Source organism: Eptatretus burgeri, chromosome 6 (genome assembly GCF_056783735.1).
Source record: "Eptatretus burgeri isolate ZD-2024b chromosome 6, Ebu_testis_v1, whole genome shotgun sequence".
Lineage (NCBI taxonomy): Eukaryota > Metazoa > Chordata > Myxini > Myxiniformes > Myxinidae > Eptatretus > Eptatretus burgeri.
In genome coordinates this window covers 83,804,767-83,817,202 of record NC_140966.1, presented here as the reverse complement: position 1 = coordinate 83,817,202, position 12,436 = coordinate 83,804,767, and the positions used below count along the sequence as shown (strand labels likewise).

At 42.2% G+C, this 12,436-nt stretch overlaps 1 protein-coding gene across 4 annotated transcripts in view; it reads left to right on the top strand.

Moving 5' to 3' along the window:
* FRRS1 (ferric chelate reductase 1) overlaps positions 1-12,436 on the top strand; it is an 88,734-nt gene that overhangs the window by 36,483 nt on the left and 39,815 nt on the right. For all 4 annotated transcript variants that reach the window (XM_085885934.1, XM_085885935.1, XM_085885938.1 and 1 more), the window contains 3 exons: positions 2,275-2,369; positions 2,501-2,642; positions 8,367-8,546. In XM_085885934.1, the coding sequence (XP_085742060.1) occupies positions 2,275-2,369; positions 2,501-2,642; positions 8,367-8,546 (417 nt within the window). The remainder of the gene's footprint in view (positions 1-2,274; positions 2,370-2,500; positions 2,643-8,366; positions 8,547-12,436) is intronic.

The following is a 12,436-nucleotide window of genomic DNA, read 5'->3' as shown; positions in this document are numbered from 1 at the left end:
GGGTTCGTGTCCGGGTTGGACGTGCTGACATGTTGTGTGGGTTATGTGATTGGTTGAGTTTCCCTTTGTTGTTGTGTTGTGGATCGAGGGATGCTGATTTTTTGCTGAACCTTATCCAGCTGTTTGCACCATCCAGTTTTTGCCCTTTGTATCAAAGGTGTGTATTGTGTGGATATGTCCAGTCTCTCAAGCTGGACCACCATCTCAGGTGTTGACGTGCCGTGCTTCCAGTAGCAACCTGTGTCGTTTGTTGGATGTCATGTCTCGGACACGGGTCCCATCAAAGTCAAACTTGTGGCCAGATTGCAGGCAACGATGCACTATGGTTGACTGTGACACTTTTCCAAGCCTAACTGCTCTATCGTAAGTTGCTATTTATTAATTTTTTTTGGTCATTGTTTGATTTAGTCAATTATGAATATCCATCCATTGGGACCATACTCTGTGTGGAGTGTTGGTGCTGCCTAAGCAGTCTCCTTGGCTATTGGACACAATCCTGGACGGGTCGCCACTCCGACACAGGATACCAGCAAGCTGGCACTCGTTTTGCCGACCTCGGAAGGATGACAGGCAGAGTCAACCCCACCTGGTGTTAATTCAACAGCCGAGTGAGATTTTAACTCAGGATCCTGGGATTCCAAGCCCACCACCCTAACCATTAAGCTAACACCAGGCATATTATGAATATGCAACATTTTTAGTGTGTTTTTAAGCTTGCAAATTATTTTATCTAAGTCCTTTTGAATGTCTCTCTGTCTCTCTGTCTCTCCACAAGTTATTTATTTATATATGTGGTTGGTAGAGTTCCCCTTTGGTGTTGTGCAAGTGTGGTGTTGGGGATCGAGTGATGCTGTGTTTTTTTGCAGAACTCGTGGTCGCTTCTTTGTTCTTTTTTTCTTTTTTTCTTCTCTTTGTTGATTCTGTGTAATGCCATTCTAAACTGGTTCAGACTAATGGAACTGGGTTTCATACCCAGTTTTGATGTTGCAGCAGAAATGAGTTTGCTGATCTTCAGATGTTACAAATCTGGCTGCATTTCAGTTCTGGACATTAAACATCCTGGGTATTCTTCAAAGAGTATGCCTTTTTTTTTTTTTGCAACTACTCTTGCAAAACCTCCATGTGTGGGCTTGCAGGATTGTAGGGACCACCTGAAGTTTGTGAGAATGCTGGGGTTTCGATAAGGCACAGTTATTGAGCCAAATGCACATCTGCTTTGCCTTGATTTCATTGCATGAAGTATCATTGACGACGACATAAATTTCACAAAGCAACCAAGCAATCTGAATAATGTGTCTTGGCTACAAAAAAATCGCTGTATATTCCAGTTAACTGCAGCACATGATATCCTCAATAACGTTGTAACAAGCCAAAGAAAGACTCTTGCGTGTTACTTCGCTGTTCGAGTCTCACTGTTGAAATGCGCAGTATTGTTCACCTAAGTCTGTCAACAACAACATCGTTGAAATTTGAAGATCCTGGTGTGCATGTCAGAGTGGAGACCCATCCAGAATTGAAACCCGAGCCATGAAACCGCTTCACCAGAAACTGCTCTGTGTAGAGCATAGTACATGATGATGATGATGATGATGATGATTCTTATCCTGTATTTGTAGGAAAGTGCTGCCAGAAACCAAACTGCTAATCTGGATGTAGTTTTTTAAAAAGGTATTTCAATAGCAATTTCCCACTGTTTAATAAGTTACAAAGCCTGGTGTTGGCTTAGTGGTTAGGGTGGCTGGCTTAGGATCTTAGTGTCTGAGGTTCAAGCCTCGTTGGCTGCTCAATTGACACCAGGTGGTGTTGACTCATCCTGTCATCTTTCTGAGGTCGGCAAAATGAGTACCAGTGTACTGGTAGAGTGGCACAGCCGCGCTTCCAAGAAATGATAGCTGCCATGTGCAAGAACGGAACAGATAAGTTACGGGAAAATTTTTTTTAAATGTTGCAACCTTAGTTCTACTGTGCTTGAATGATTTCACAATTCTACCAATGCATCCCTGCTGTGCTGATGGATTTAATTACTGCATCAACAGTGAGAAGGAACTTTTGTAGAGATCCACTTGGGGTGTGTTTATTTAACTTTGGACGAGATTTGTAGTATTTCTTATCTTGGACAAATATACTCTTCGATCATGTTCCATAATGATCTGAATGTGCATTTGTTCTGCCATGAGAGATACAACTGTCACCGCTGCTCAGGCTGTTTTTATTGTTGAATCATTAAATTTCAGATCATCCTTTATCAATCAGGTTGTTTGCATGTGTTTGCAGGATGCTGTGAGTCATGCAAGCTCAAATCAGAAATCTCGTGTCGATGTGCTCTGGCATTCCCCATCTGTTCCTGGCCCTGAATTCATTAGATTCCGGTGGGTGAAAATCCATGTCTGTGGGCTTTGAAAGGCTCCGAGGGAGACCATTCGGCCTTTAGAGCATGATCACAACATGCATGATGTATGTGCATGCATTTTAATGACTTTCCATTTTGTTTTCTGGCAAGGGCAACATTTGTGAAAGAGTACGATGTGTTTTGGGTGGCCGTTCATGGTCCGCTGATAAGAATACCTGGAGCCACTTCTCCTCCGACCCAACAAACGCCATTTGTTCCTTCCACACAACACAGCACGGAGCTTTCAAAACCGGTTAGTTCTGGGTTTTTTTGCTTGAAATATGTTCACAAGGTGCACTGTTAATGAAGCACTCTGTGTACTCAACCGTGTGGGGCAAAAACAGGTCGATTTAAAACCCGAATAGTTAATTATTTATTTATTTTTACATAGTAGTGACCCTTAAAAAAAGAAGAAGTTGTGACCTTATTTTGAGGACTTTTCTCATGGAATTGCAGTGCTTTGTTTATTTGTTTGTTTGTTTGTTTGTTTGTTTGTTTGTTTGTTTATTTATTTATTTTGGTTTAAAATTGGACAGTTCCATGTTTTTTTGGGAATGCTAATCCCCGGTCTCACAAATACAGTACTCATCAAGTGCATCACTTACCTTCCCCGCTCATGTCCATTATTGTTTTTCACCTCCAGTCTGTTATGTTATAGCTACACACTCTTGTAAATGTCTCTTTACTCCTCCTCCTCATCCTCCTCCTCCTCCTCCTCCTCCTCCTCCTCCTCCTCCTCCTCCTCCTCATCCTCCTCCAAATGCTCTCTAAATGCCAGTATTGGCACTTTAATAGCACTGACTGGACTGGCTTGCAGACATGAGATTTGACTTCATTTGGGTAGATTACTGTCCTCTCCTTGGGTGATGCTTCTGCATCTGCAGAGCTATGACTGAAGTTATTATTACAGGAATGGAGGTTTACATTCCCTTCTCTTTCAAGACTATCTCCTCTTCTAATTCCTGGTTCAACCATGAATGTGACACATTGGACCTGGAAAAACTCTTCTTCCTCTGACTCGCATTCAGCAGCCTTCCCTGCTCGAAATCATTTCAAATATGTTGTTCATCAAACCGTTGCTTTTATCAAAAGGAAGTGTGACAAACTCTCCTCTTTCAATAATAGGTCTTTCGTTATCAAAAGTATTTCCACCAACTTCTGCCGCTCTATCTTTCCTTCCCTTTTCAGTTGCGATGATGCTATAACTATATCTGCAACTTGCAAAGCAACTCTTTTTTGGTTCTCTTTTCACCTCCAATTCCATATTGGTTGACTCGAACATTCCAACACCCACCCCCCCCCCCTTACCAATGCTATACCTCTCCTTACAATTCATTTTCATATGGTTAAAAAAGTACTTCTCTGGACACAAGCAAGGCGTATGGACTCGATGGCCTTCCTCCTCGTATCTTGAAGGAATGTCCTTCAGAACTTGTACCTGTATTTGCTCGTTTATTTCGCTTCTGGTTAAAAACTAAATGTTTTTCTCTTTCCTGGAAGCATGCATTAATACAGCCGATTTCTAAAGAAGAATGATCATTCAAACCCTTCCAACTACTATCCTATTTCTCCGACTTCTACTGTTTCCAAAATTTTTGAACGTCTTATTGATTCTCATTTCCTCAAGCATCTTGAATCACAATCTTCTCTCTAACCATCAGTACGGCTGTTGCAAGGCATGATATACTGGTGATATCCTTTCCTATGTTACAAATGTCTGGTTGTCTTCTCTGAAAGACTTTAGGGAATCCTTTGTTCCATCCATCCATCCATGCATTGGGACCATACTGTGTGCAGAGCGTCGGTGCTGCCGAAGCAGACTCCTTGACTATTGGGCACAATCCTGGACGGGTCGCTACTCCGACACAGTATACCAGCAAGCTGGCACTCATTTTGCCGACCTTGGAAGGATGACAGGCAGAGTCAACCCCACCTGGTATTAATTCAACAGCCGAGCGAGATTTGAACTCGGAACCCTAGGATCCCAAGCCCACCACCCTAACCATTAAGCCAACACCAGGCATAATCCTTTGTTGTAGCCCTTGATAGCTTTCGGCAGAGTGTGGCATCGGGTTTGATCTCCAAGTCTCTCTCTCTCTCTCTCTCTCTCTCTCTCTCTCTCTCTCTCTCTCTCTCTCTCTCTCTCTCTCTCTCTCTCTCTGTCTCTGTCTCTGTCTCTGTCTCTGTGTCTGTGTCTGTGTCTGTGTCTGTGTCTGTGTCTGTGTCTGTGTCTGTGTCTGTGTCTGTGTCTGTGTCTGTGTCTGTGTCTGTGTCTGTGTCTGTGTCTGTGTCTGTGTCTGTGTCTGTGTCTGTGTCTCTGTCTCTGTCTCTGTCTCTGTCTCTGTCTCTGTCTCTGTCTCTGTCTCTGTCTCTGTCTCTGTCTCTGTCTCTGTCTCTGTCTCTGTCTCTGTCTCTGTCTCTGTCTCTGTCTCTGTCTGTGTCTCTGTCTGTGTCTCTGTCTCTCTGTCTCTGTGTCTCTGTGTCTCTGTGTCTCTGTGTCTCTGTGTCTCTGTGTCTCTGTGTCTCTGTGTCTCTGTGTCTCTGTGTCTCTGTGTCTCTGTGTCTCTGTGTCTCTGTGTCTCTGTGTCTCTGTGTCTCTGTGTCTCTGTGTCTCTGTGTCTCTGTGTCTCTGTGTCTCTGTGTCTCTGTGTCTCTGTGTCTCTGTGTCTCTGTGTCTCTGTGTCTCTGTGTCTCTGTGTCTCTGTGTCTCTGTGTCTCTGTGTCTCTGTGTCTCTGTGTCTCTGTGTCTCTGTGTCTCTGTGTCTCTGTGTCTCTGTGTCTCTGTGTCTCTGTGTCTCTGTGTCTCTGTGTCTCTGTGTCTCTGTGTCTCTGTGTCTCTGTGTCTCTGTGTCTCTGTGTCTCTGTGTCTCTGTGTCTCTGTGTCTCTGTGTCTCTGTGTCTCTGTGTCTCTGTGTCTCTGTGTCTCTGTGTCTCTGTGTCTCTGTGTCTCTGTGTCTCTGTGTCTCTGTGTCTCTGTGTCTCTGTGTCTCTGTGTCTCTGTGTCTCTGTGTCTCTGTGTCTCTGTGTCTCTGTGTCTCTGTGTCTCTGTGTCTCTGTGTCTCTGTGTCTCTGTGTCTCTGTGTCTCTGTGTCTCTGTGTCTCTGTGTCTCTGTGTCTCTGTGTCTCTGTGTCTCTGTGTCTCTGTGTCTCTGTGTCTCTGTGTCTCTGTGTCTCTGTGTCTCTGTGTCTCTGTGTCTCTGTGTCTCTGTCTCTGTCTCTGTCTCTGTCTCTGTCTCTGTCTCTGTCTCTGTGTCTCTCTGTCTCTGTGTCTGTGTCTGTGTCTCTGTCTCTGTCTCTGTCTCTGTCTCTGTCTCTGTCTCTGTGTCTGTGTCTGTGTCTGTGTCTGTCTGTTCCATCTCCATAATTGTTGACATTTCAACCTCTTCCTCCTTCCCAACCAAAAAGCATTGTCCCTCAGGGTTCTGTTCTGTCTCCTACACTTATTTTTATCAATGATCTTCTTTCTTCTTCGAATAACCAAATGCATTTGTATGCTAATGACTCAACATTACATTCCTTTACATTTATCACATCTGCTCCATCTTCACTTGCTCAAGCTACATCTCATTCTCGCACAACTACTTCTATAAATTTGGATTTGGACAGGATTTCTCAGTGGGGCAAATGTAATAGAGTTGCGTTAAATGCTTCTAACACTCAACTTCTCACTCGATCTCTCTGTTTAAAACTCTTCTCAATTTTCCTATCTCCTTTGAAGGCTTGACTATTTACCACTCAATACAGTAAACATATGTGATATTACTGTAACAGCTTCCCCAAAGGCGGTCCCAAGTCTGCCTGAAAAACGAGGATGGTTGGGCTCGGAGAGTAGCTCTCCATATTTACTTGACAGAATCGGTATTAAAGCATTCTGACTTTTCAACTCTCCCAATCTCACCTCAAAACTCTACTTGCTTGAATTGTCCCGTAACCTTGACTCTCTTTCCCTTTTCCATCGATATTACTTTGGTTTGTGCTCCCGAGAACTGGCTGCTTGTAAACCTCCACCATTATCTGGACCACAAATACTCAGTAAGCTACTGTCACATGATTATTGTGTGGTCATTAGCAACTCAAGCGTGGGCCATTATGATTTTTTTTTGTTTCTTTCCCTTCGTTGCTAAGCTCTGCTTGTCTTTAACCTCCGCCATCTTCAAAGATGGATGGAGGTTACTGTTTTCATCCTTCTGTTTGTTTGTTTGTTTGTTTGTTAACAGTATTATGGAAAAACTCCTGGATTTTGACGAAACTTGGTGGGGGGGGGGGGGGGTTGGGTATGGTCCAAGGATCATGCCATGAAATTTTGGACTTGGTCCACCCCCCCCCCAAAAAAAAAATTTAGAGAATTTTTTTATATTTTTTTTTGCATTTCTACATGTTTTAAGTGATTTCCAATCCCCCCCCCCCCAAAAAAAAGAAAAAAATATTTTTTTTGCGTTTCTACATGTTTTAAGTGATTTCCAAACCCCCCCCCAAAAAGAAAAAAATTGCATTTCTACATGTTTTAAGTGATTTCCAACCCCCCCCCCAAAAAAAAATTGTTAGAGAAAAAAAAATTTTTTTTTGCATTTCTACATGTTTTAAGTGATTTCCAACCCCCCCCCCCCCCAAAAAAAAATTGTTAGAGAAAAAAAATTTTTTTGCATTTCTTCATGTTTCAAGTGATTTCCAACCCCCCCCCCCCAAAAAAAAAATGTTGGAGAAAAGAACTATAACTGTCAGCACTGTTGACATCATATTTAATGAATAAGATATAAGGTTCACTTGAGTGACCCAGCAGTATTGGCGGCGGAGGTTTTGCACTCTCCTGAGTGCTCCCCTTCTAGTTTTTAACTGTTTTATGTAACCTGCCCCTTATCAAAAGGCAGGTTTTCCACTTCCTCAAAAACTTTTCGATTATTTTTCTTTCTCTTCACTTATGTATTTCTTCTTATTATTATTTTTGGGGGTTTTGTTTCATTTCAGGCCTGGCCTCTGAGCATGATGCAGTCCGTCATTGGAGACTTTTAACACTTTAAAAATGTTCCAACACAGTCTTCTCCTCGGCCTTTATTTGCTTTGACCAATTGCGATCTCACATTAACCTTCCCTTTCCCAGTGTTTGTTGCGTGACCACGCTTTGCGCACTCTCCGGCCTCACTAAACTCCTTTCTTTTTATTTCTTTTTTTTAATTTTAGCTCTGCTTGGATGTCGCCTGGCAGTGAGCCCCCACATGCCCTACCCGGCAGTGGCTCCTACATGCCCCACCCATAGTAATGGGCTCAGTGAGACTGGTTTTATGGTCAAGGATTTTGTGTCAAACCCACTGAATAGACTTTGCTGAACTTTCCTTTTGTAAGAAGAGCTATCCTTTTCTTCAACTCACTGAACCGATTACCATTTGGCACGTGTGTTAGTACGTTTGGTTCAGTTTAACATTGCGTTCTGGAAGTTTATTTGGATGCAGCATGTTCCAGACACAACACCGTCATGAGAATTTGCCTTTGCCACTCCTTCATCTCCCCTCCCTCTGTCCCCAAACCAGTTTACCCACGTTGTGGAAATGCAAGATTACATTCAAACTGAACCGATCTTTTTTTATTGACTGTTTAAGATGGTAATTAGGGTGCAACTGGTGTGTATGTACAGGCATTGAATGAAAAAAGAAGAAATTGTGCTTGAGATCTCATTTGTAACAAAACAAAACAAAAAATTGCGACATACTGTACCAACATCCTTATCTCGTTGTGCACGTAACCCGAACTCAAACTTTATTTTGGCCTCGACCACAATTAAATACCTTTCTCTTCTAACTCTAGATTTGTGGAGGAGTGAACCGGTTAAAATAGGTAATCATAAATTTTAATAAAACTGGGAAAGTCATTATATAATCCTTTTTTTTAGATTTTTTTTTTTTTGTACTGCTAAAAGCAAAGAACATAGCTCTTAGAATTAGGTAACTACAACAGTGACAACATTTTCCCTTTTTCGCAACAGTTTTCAGCTGGAGGTTGTGGGGTGAATGCAACATGCATGCGATCCCCATCGGGCTGCCTTCCCTCTTCTGCTTTGTGCTTCTATGTGGGCATCAGGACACACAATGGAATGGTCATTGTGGAAATGAGCGGCCTGGATACCGGGTACCTCGGCCTCGCTTTTTCTACCGATGTATGGATGGTATGTGAAAGTTTACAAGCTCAAAGTCTACAAGGTCCCACTCAAAACGTGGACTTTTCTTTCTGCTTTGCTTGTGATCAAGGATATCCTCTTGTATCTCTTGGTCAGAATGCAGTATTAATCTGAATTTAAACTCTCTATTTCAAACTAATACAAGTAAAGGGTTGTTCATATTTTACCTGGGCTTTTGTTTGCAACTGAACTTGCTTATCACAAAGTTAACTGGTGACTAACTTGAAACCAGACTGTGCAGCCAACCATCTGTAAACTTAAACAGGCCAGATGTTTTTAATGACCAGATATTTTACAATTGTTCACTGTATCAATCTGTGCACCTGGACAACTTCTCAAAATCTAGCCGATTACCTCACTGGTTGCCATCTTTATTTTCGACACGTGACACGAAAATACACAATTTTGTATCTCTGTCTGTCTGTTTGACAATGATGCATTCAGCCGTTACTTATCCAATCTCAACCAAACTTGCCAGGTCACACGACAGAGGTTGCGGCAACTTAATTTGCCCCACTCGAGGGGATTTCCCTGCCTTGGACAAACACCATGTTAAGGTGTATAAATAGCTTATCATGGCAATTTTGTGAGGCGCACCTACCAGAAGTAAAAATAAATATTTTAACGACAAACTATTCAGTCAATTCCGTCCAACGTATGATTACCTTTTAACAGTCGCGACTGTTTAACACCATACTGCAAGAAATTTGGAGGAAACCCGATGTCATCGAGGCTTTCTATGCCTATCGCATCCCCCACGGATGAACGGATCCGAGCTGTCTCGACTTGTTAGGCCTCGAGGTCAGTTGCAATGCTCTTTAACAAATAAAGGTGCTTAAATGAGACTTTTACACCTGAATGATGTATCCCATTGCCTGCCTGATTTTTTTAAAGACATCAGATTGTTTGTGGACTGCATATGGATTGTTTCTAACTTGTATATTGGGGCCCTGTGTGTAATTTCAAGTGTAGTGTGCAATATTGCCCCTGACACCCTTACGGCCCAACTGTGACCTTTATTCGGTGCATAACCCCCATTCCTAATAGTCGCTAGCATTGTTTAATACTCGCTTAAGGGAAATTTGGAAAAAAAATCAGACGTATTCCTGTATACTTACAAATGGGCGGTGTATAGGCTAAGAGGTGCTGGTATGCACACATACTGGAAGTAATTATTACAACCAGTTATCTAGTTCCATCAGGTGGTGTTCGATATCTGGTGATGTTCATGATCAGATTTCTGTCAAACATCCTTGTCCTGCACTGCTTTCCAAAGCTCTGGCAGAGACAGTTTGATTGTAGCTTTACCCCATCCATCAGGCACGTACAAGGTGTGCCTCTTCCTCTTCTTCCCCCAATCATGATGTGTCCAACCAAAGTATGACAGCTTTTATTTTGTTTTCGCATTTGGACATTAATCTGTTTTCTTATCTGTCTCATATAGAGTATATGTGAACACAATAATAGTGCTCGTGGAAGAGCTCGCATAACCACAAATACATGCAGGCAAATTAACACGCACAACTTCGACAGTCGTTGTCTGGCATACACAAAAATGAGGCTTTTGGAAATTACTGCAGCAATGACGGTGAAGGGTAAAATGTTAACGATGCAAATTGTAAATAAATAACCAACTTACAAATGGTTATCCAGAGTAATAGAATGGAGAATATGCTAGAAAAGCTCAGTGTGCACATTGAAAATATCTGCAAGACTGGAAATGGCACAGGAAGTCATGCTGGACATGGTAAAATATGGAAAAGCAACAGCTCCACGTTGGCCACAGGCCGACAGCTCCCCCTGCTGGGAGGAACATAAAGAGGAACAACAGAAATCTGAAATTGCTGATGACAAAGAAAGAGACTATATCATCGGTAACCAGCTTCTCCACACTTGAGCTGAACAAATAACTCCCTTCCATAGCAGATATCCGAAGGGGAAAGATAGTTGCAACTCCCTGCCCTTGCAGGCAGACGATGCTATGTCAAGTCCCTGCAAATATGTTAATTACAGACTAATTAGCTCTGATTCTGTTTGAAAAATGCCGTTGTGCCTCCCATGTCCTTGAAATGGCTGGCAGCATTAAAGCACAGCCCTGGAGATTTGCCTAGAAAGGTGATAAAACGATGCTGCTGGATATCTCGATAGAACCTAAAACATCTAAATGAGCCGCAGCGCAATCGATTCTGCATGCAGAGAATACGAGTTGAGTGAGACGCGTCGGCATCACAAAAAAAAATGTTTCAGTAAATAAAAAGTTTTGTCATCCCAATGTAAAATGGGATCGTGTGTGCAGCAGTTATAACATGTATATGGGGAGCTGCCGTCAATTTCAGATTACAGGAATATTTCTGAAAATTATTATCTTTACATAGCGACATAGCAATGGCTCGCTGTCTCTACACTTTGATGAAAGAGTGGGAAGTGCACTTTGTACATGACATTCGATTCATTCATGTTGTACTTTATTGATCTCGTTCATCTTAAATTTTGCAGGTAATGAAACAAGTATTTCGTACACTAAGCGTTACGATTCTTCCATTTTTATTCCATCTACCTGCATTGCAGAGTGGGAATGGGCAAAACACCTGTTTATTCCTTCTTCTTTTTTGAACTTATCTGGAATTTAAATTCCAGATAAGGTATTGTCATCGCGCTCCATCCGTCTGTCTCCTCTTTTGACTTCTCCGGCCAAACCACCTGGCCGATGCGGGTGAAATTTGGTAGCAATGTTCCTCTCCTGACTGGTAACGGATTGCAAACCTCGTTCTGGTCACATGACTAAGTCGGTCAAAATGGCTGACTTAGTAAATTTCTTTTAAAAATCTTCTTCTCCAGACCCAACAGTCAGAATGCTGCCAAATTTGGGTTTCAACATTAGGCTATGGTAGGGATGTCAATTAGATTGCAAAAGGCTTGCTGATCACATGACCAGGAGTGTCAAAATGGCAGACTTAATAAATATTTGGGAAAATTGCATAAATTCCTTCAAAAACCTTCCTCTCCAGACCCATCAGTCAGAATGCTACCACATTTAGACCACAAGATTAGACCAGCGCCCAGATAACCTACAGGTCCAGTGGCCTTATTTATATATAACTTCCCGTTTCAAGATGAAAAGAGGAGGGGTAGGGGAAGGTAAGGCAGCGAGAGGTGAGAAGAGGGGAAGACAGACGTGTAGTGGAGCGTTGATTACAATTCATACTGTCTCATCAAAATAATTCTGCAAACAATAACAGTGAATATGGAACGAAAATAATGTCTGAAATCCATTTTCTACCCGTCATGCTATAAATACCGTCCGACGCGTCCAGAGACAAACACTATCCACACATAACCTGTGTCCAGATATGTCCAGAGACAGAGGGGAGAGGAGGGGAGGGGAAAATGAGTGTGAGAGGTGTGGGAGTCAGGTGCAGCACTATATTTGGAGGGGGTAGAGCAAGGATAGGACATAGAGAGAGAGAGAATGGTGGGGGTAGGGTAGTTGGCAGAGAGAATGTTATGATTTATGAACACACACACACACACACACACACACATATACATATACATATACATATACATATACATATACACATACACATATTTGTGCTTGGCTGATATCGGCAATATTTCGGGAATGGGAAGATTGGATTCAGTGTGATTACAGACTTCAGAACGTACTGTATACAACCCAGAAACCTTGAGTAGCCGTCACCGAAAAACGACATTACATGAATATAGATATTTCAGGGAGATGTTCACAAACACTATTCCTTATAAACAGCTGCGTGTGATGGGAGGAAAAAAAGTTACCTCGGTAATTTAGAGAACTGTCGACACGGCAAATGACTCAAATTTGGTGTTATTTCACAACTCGCTCAGAATGAATGAAT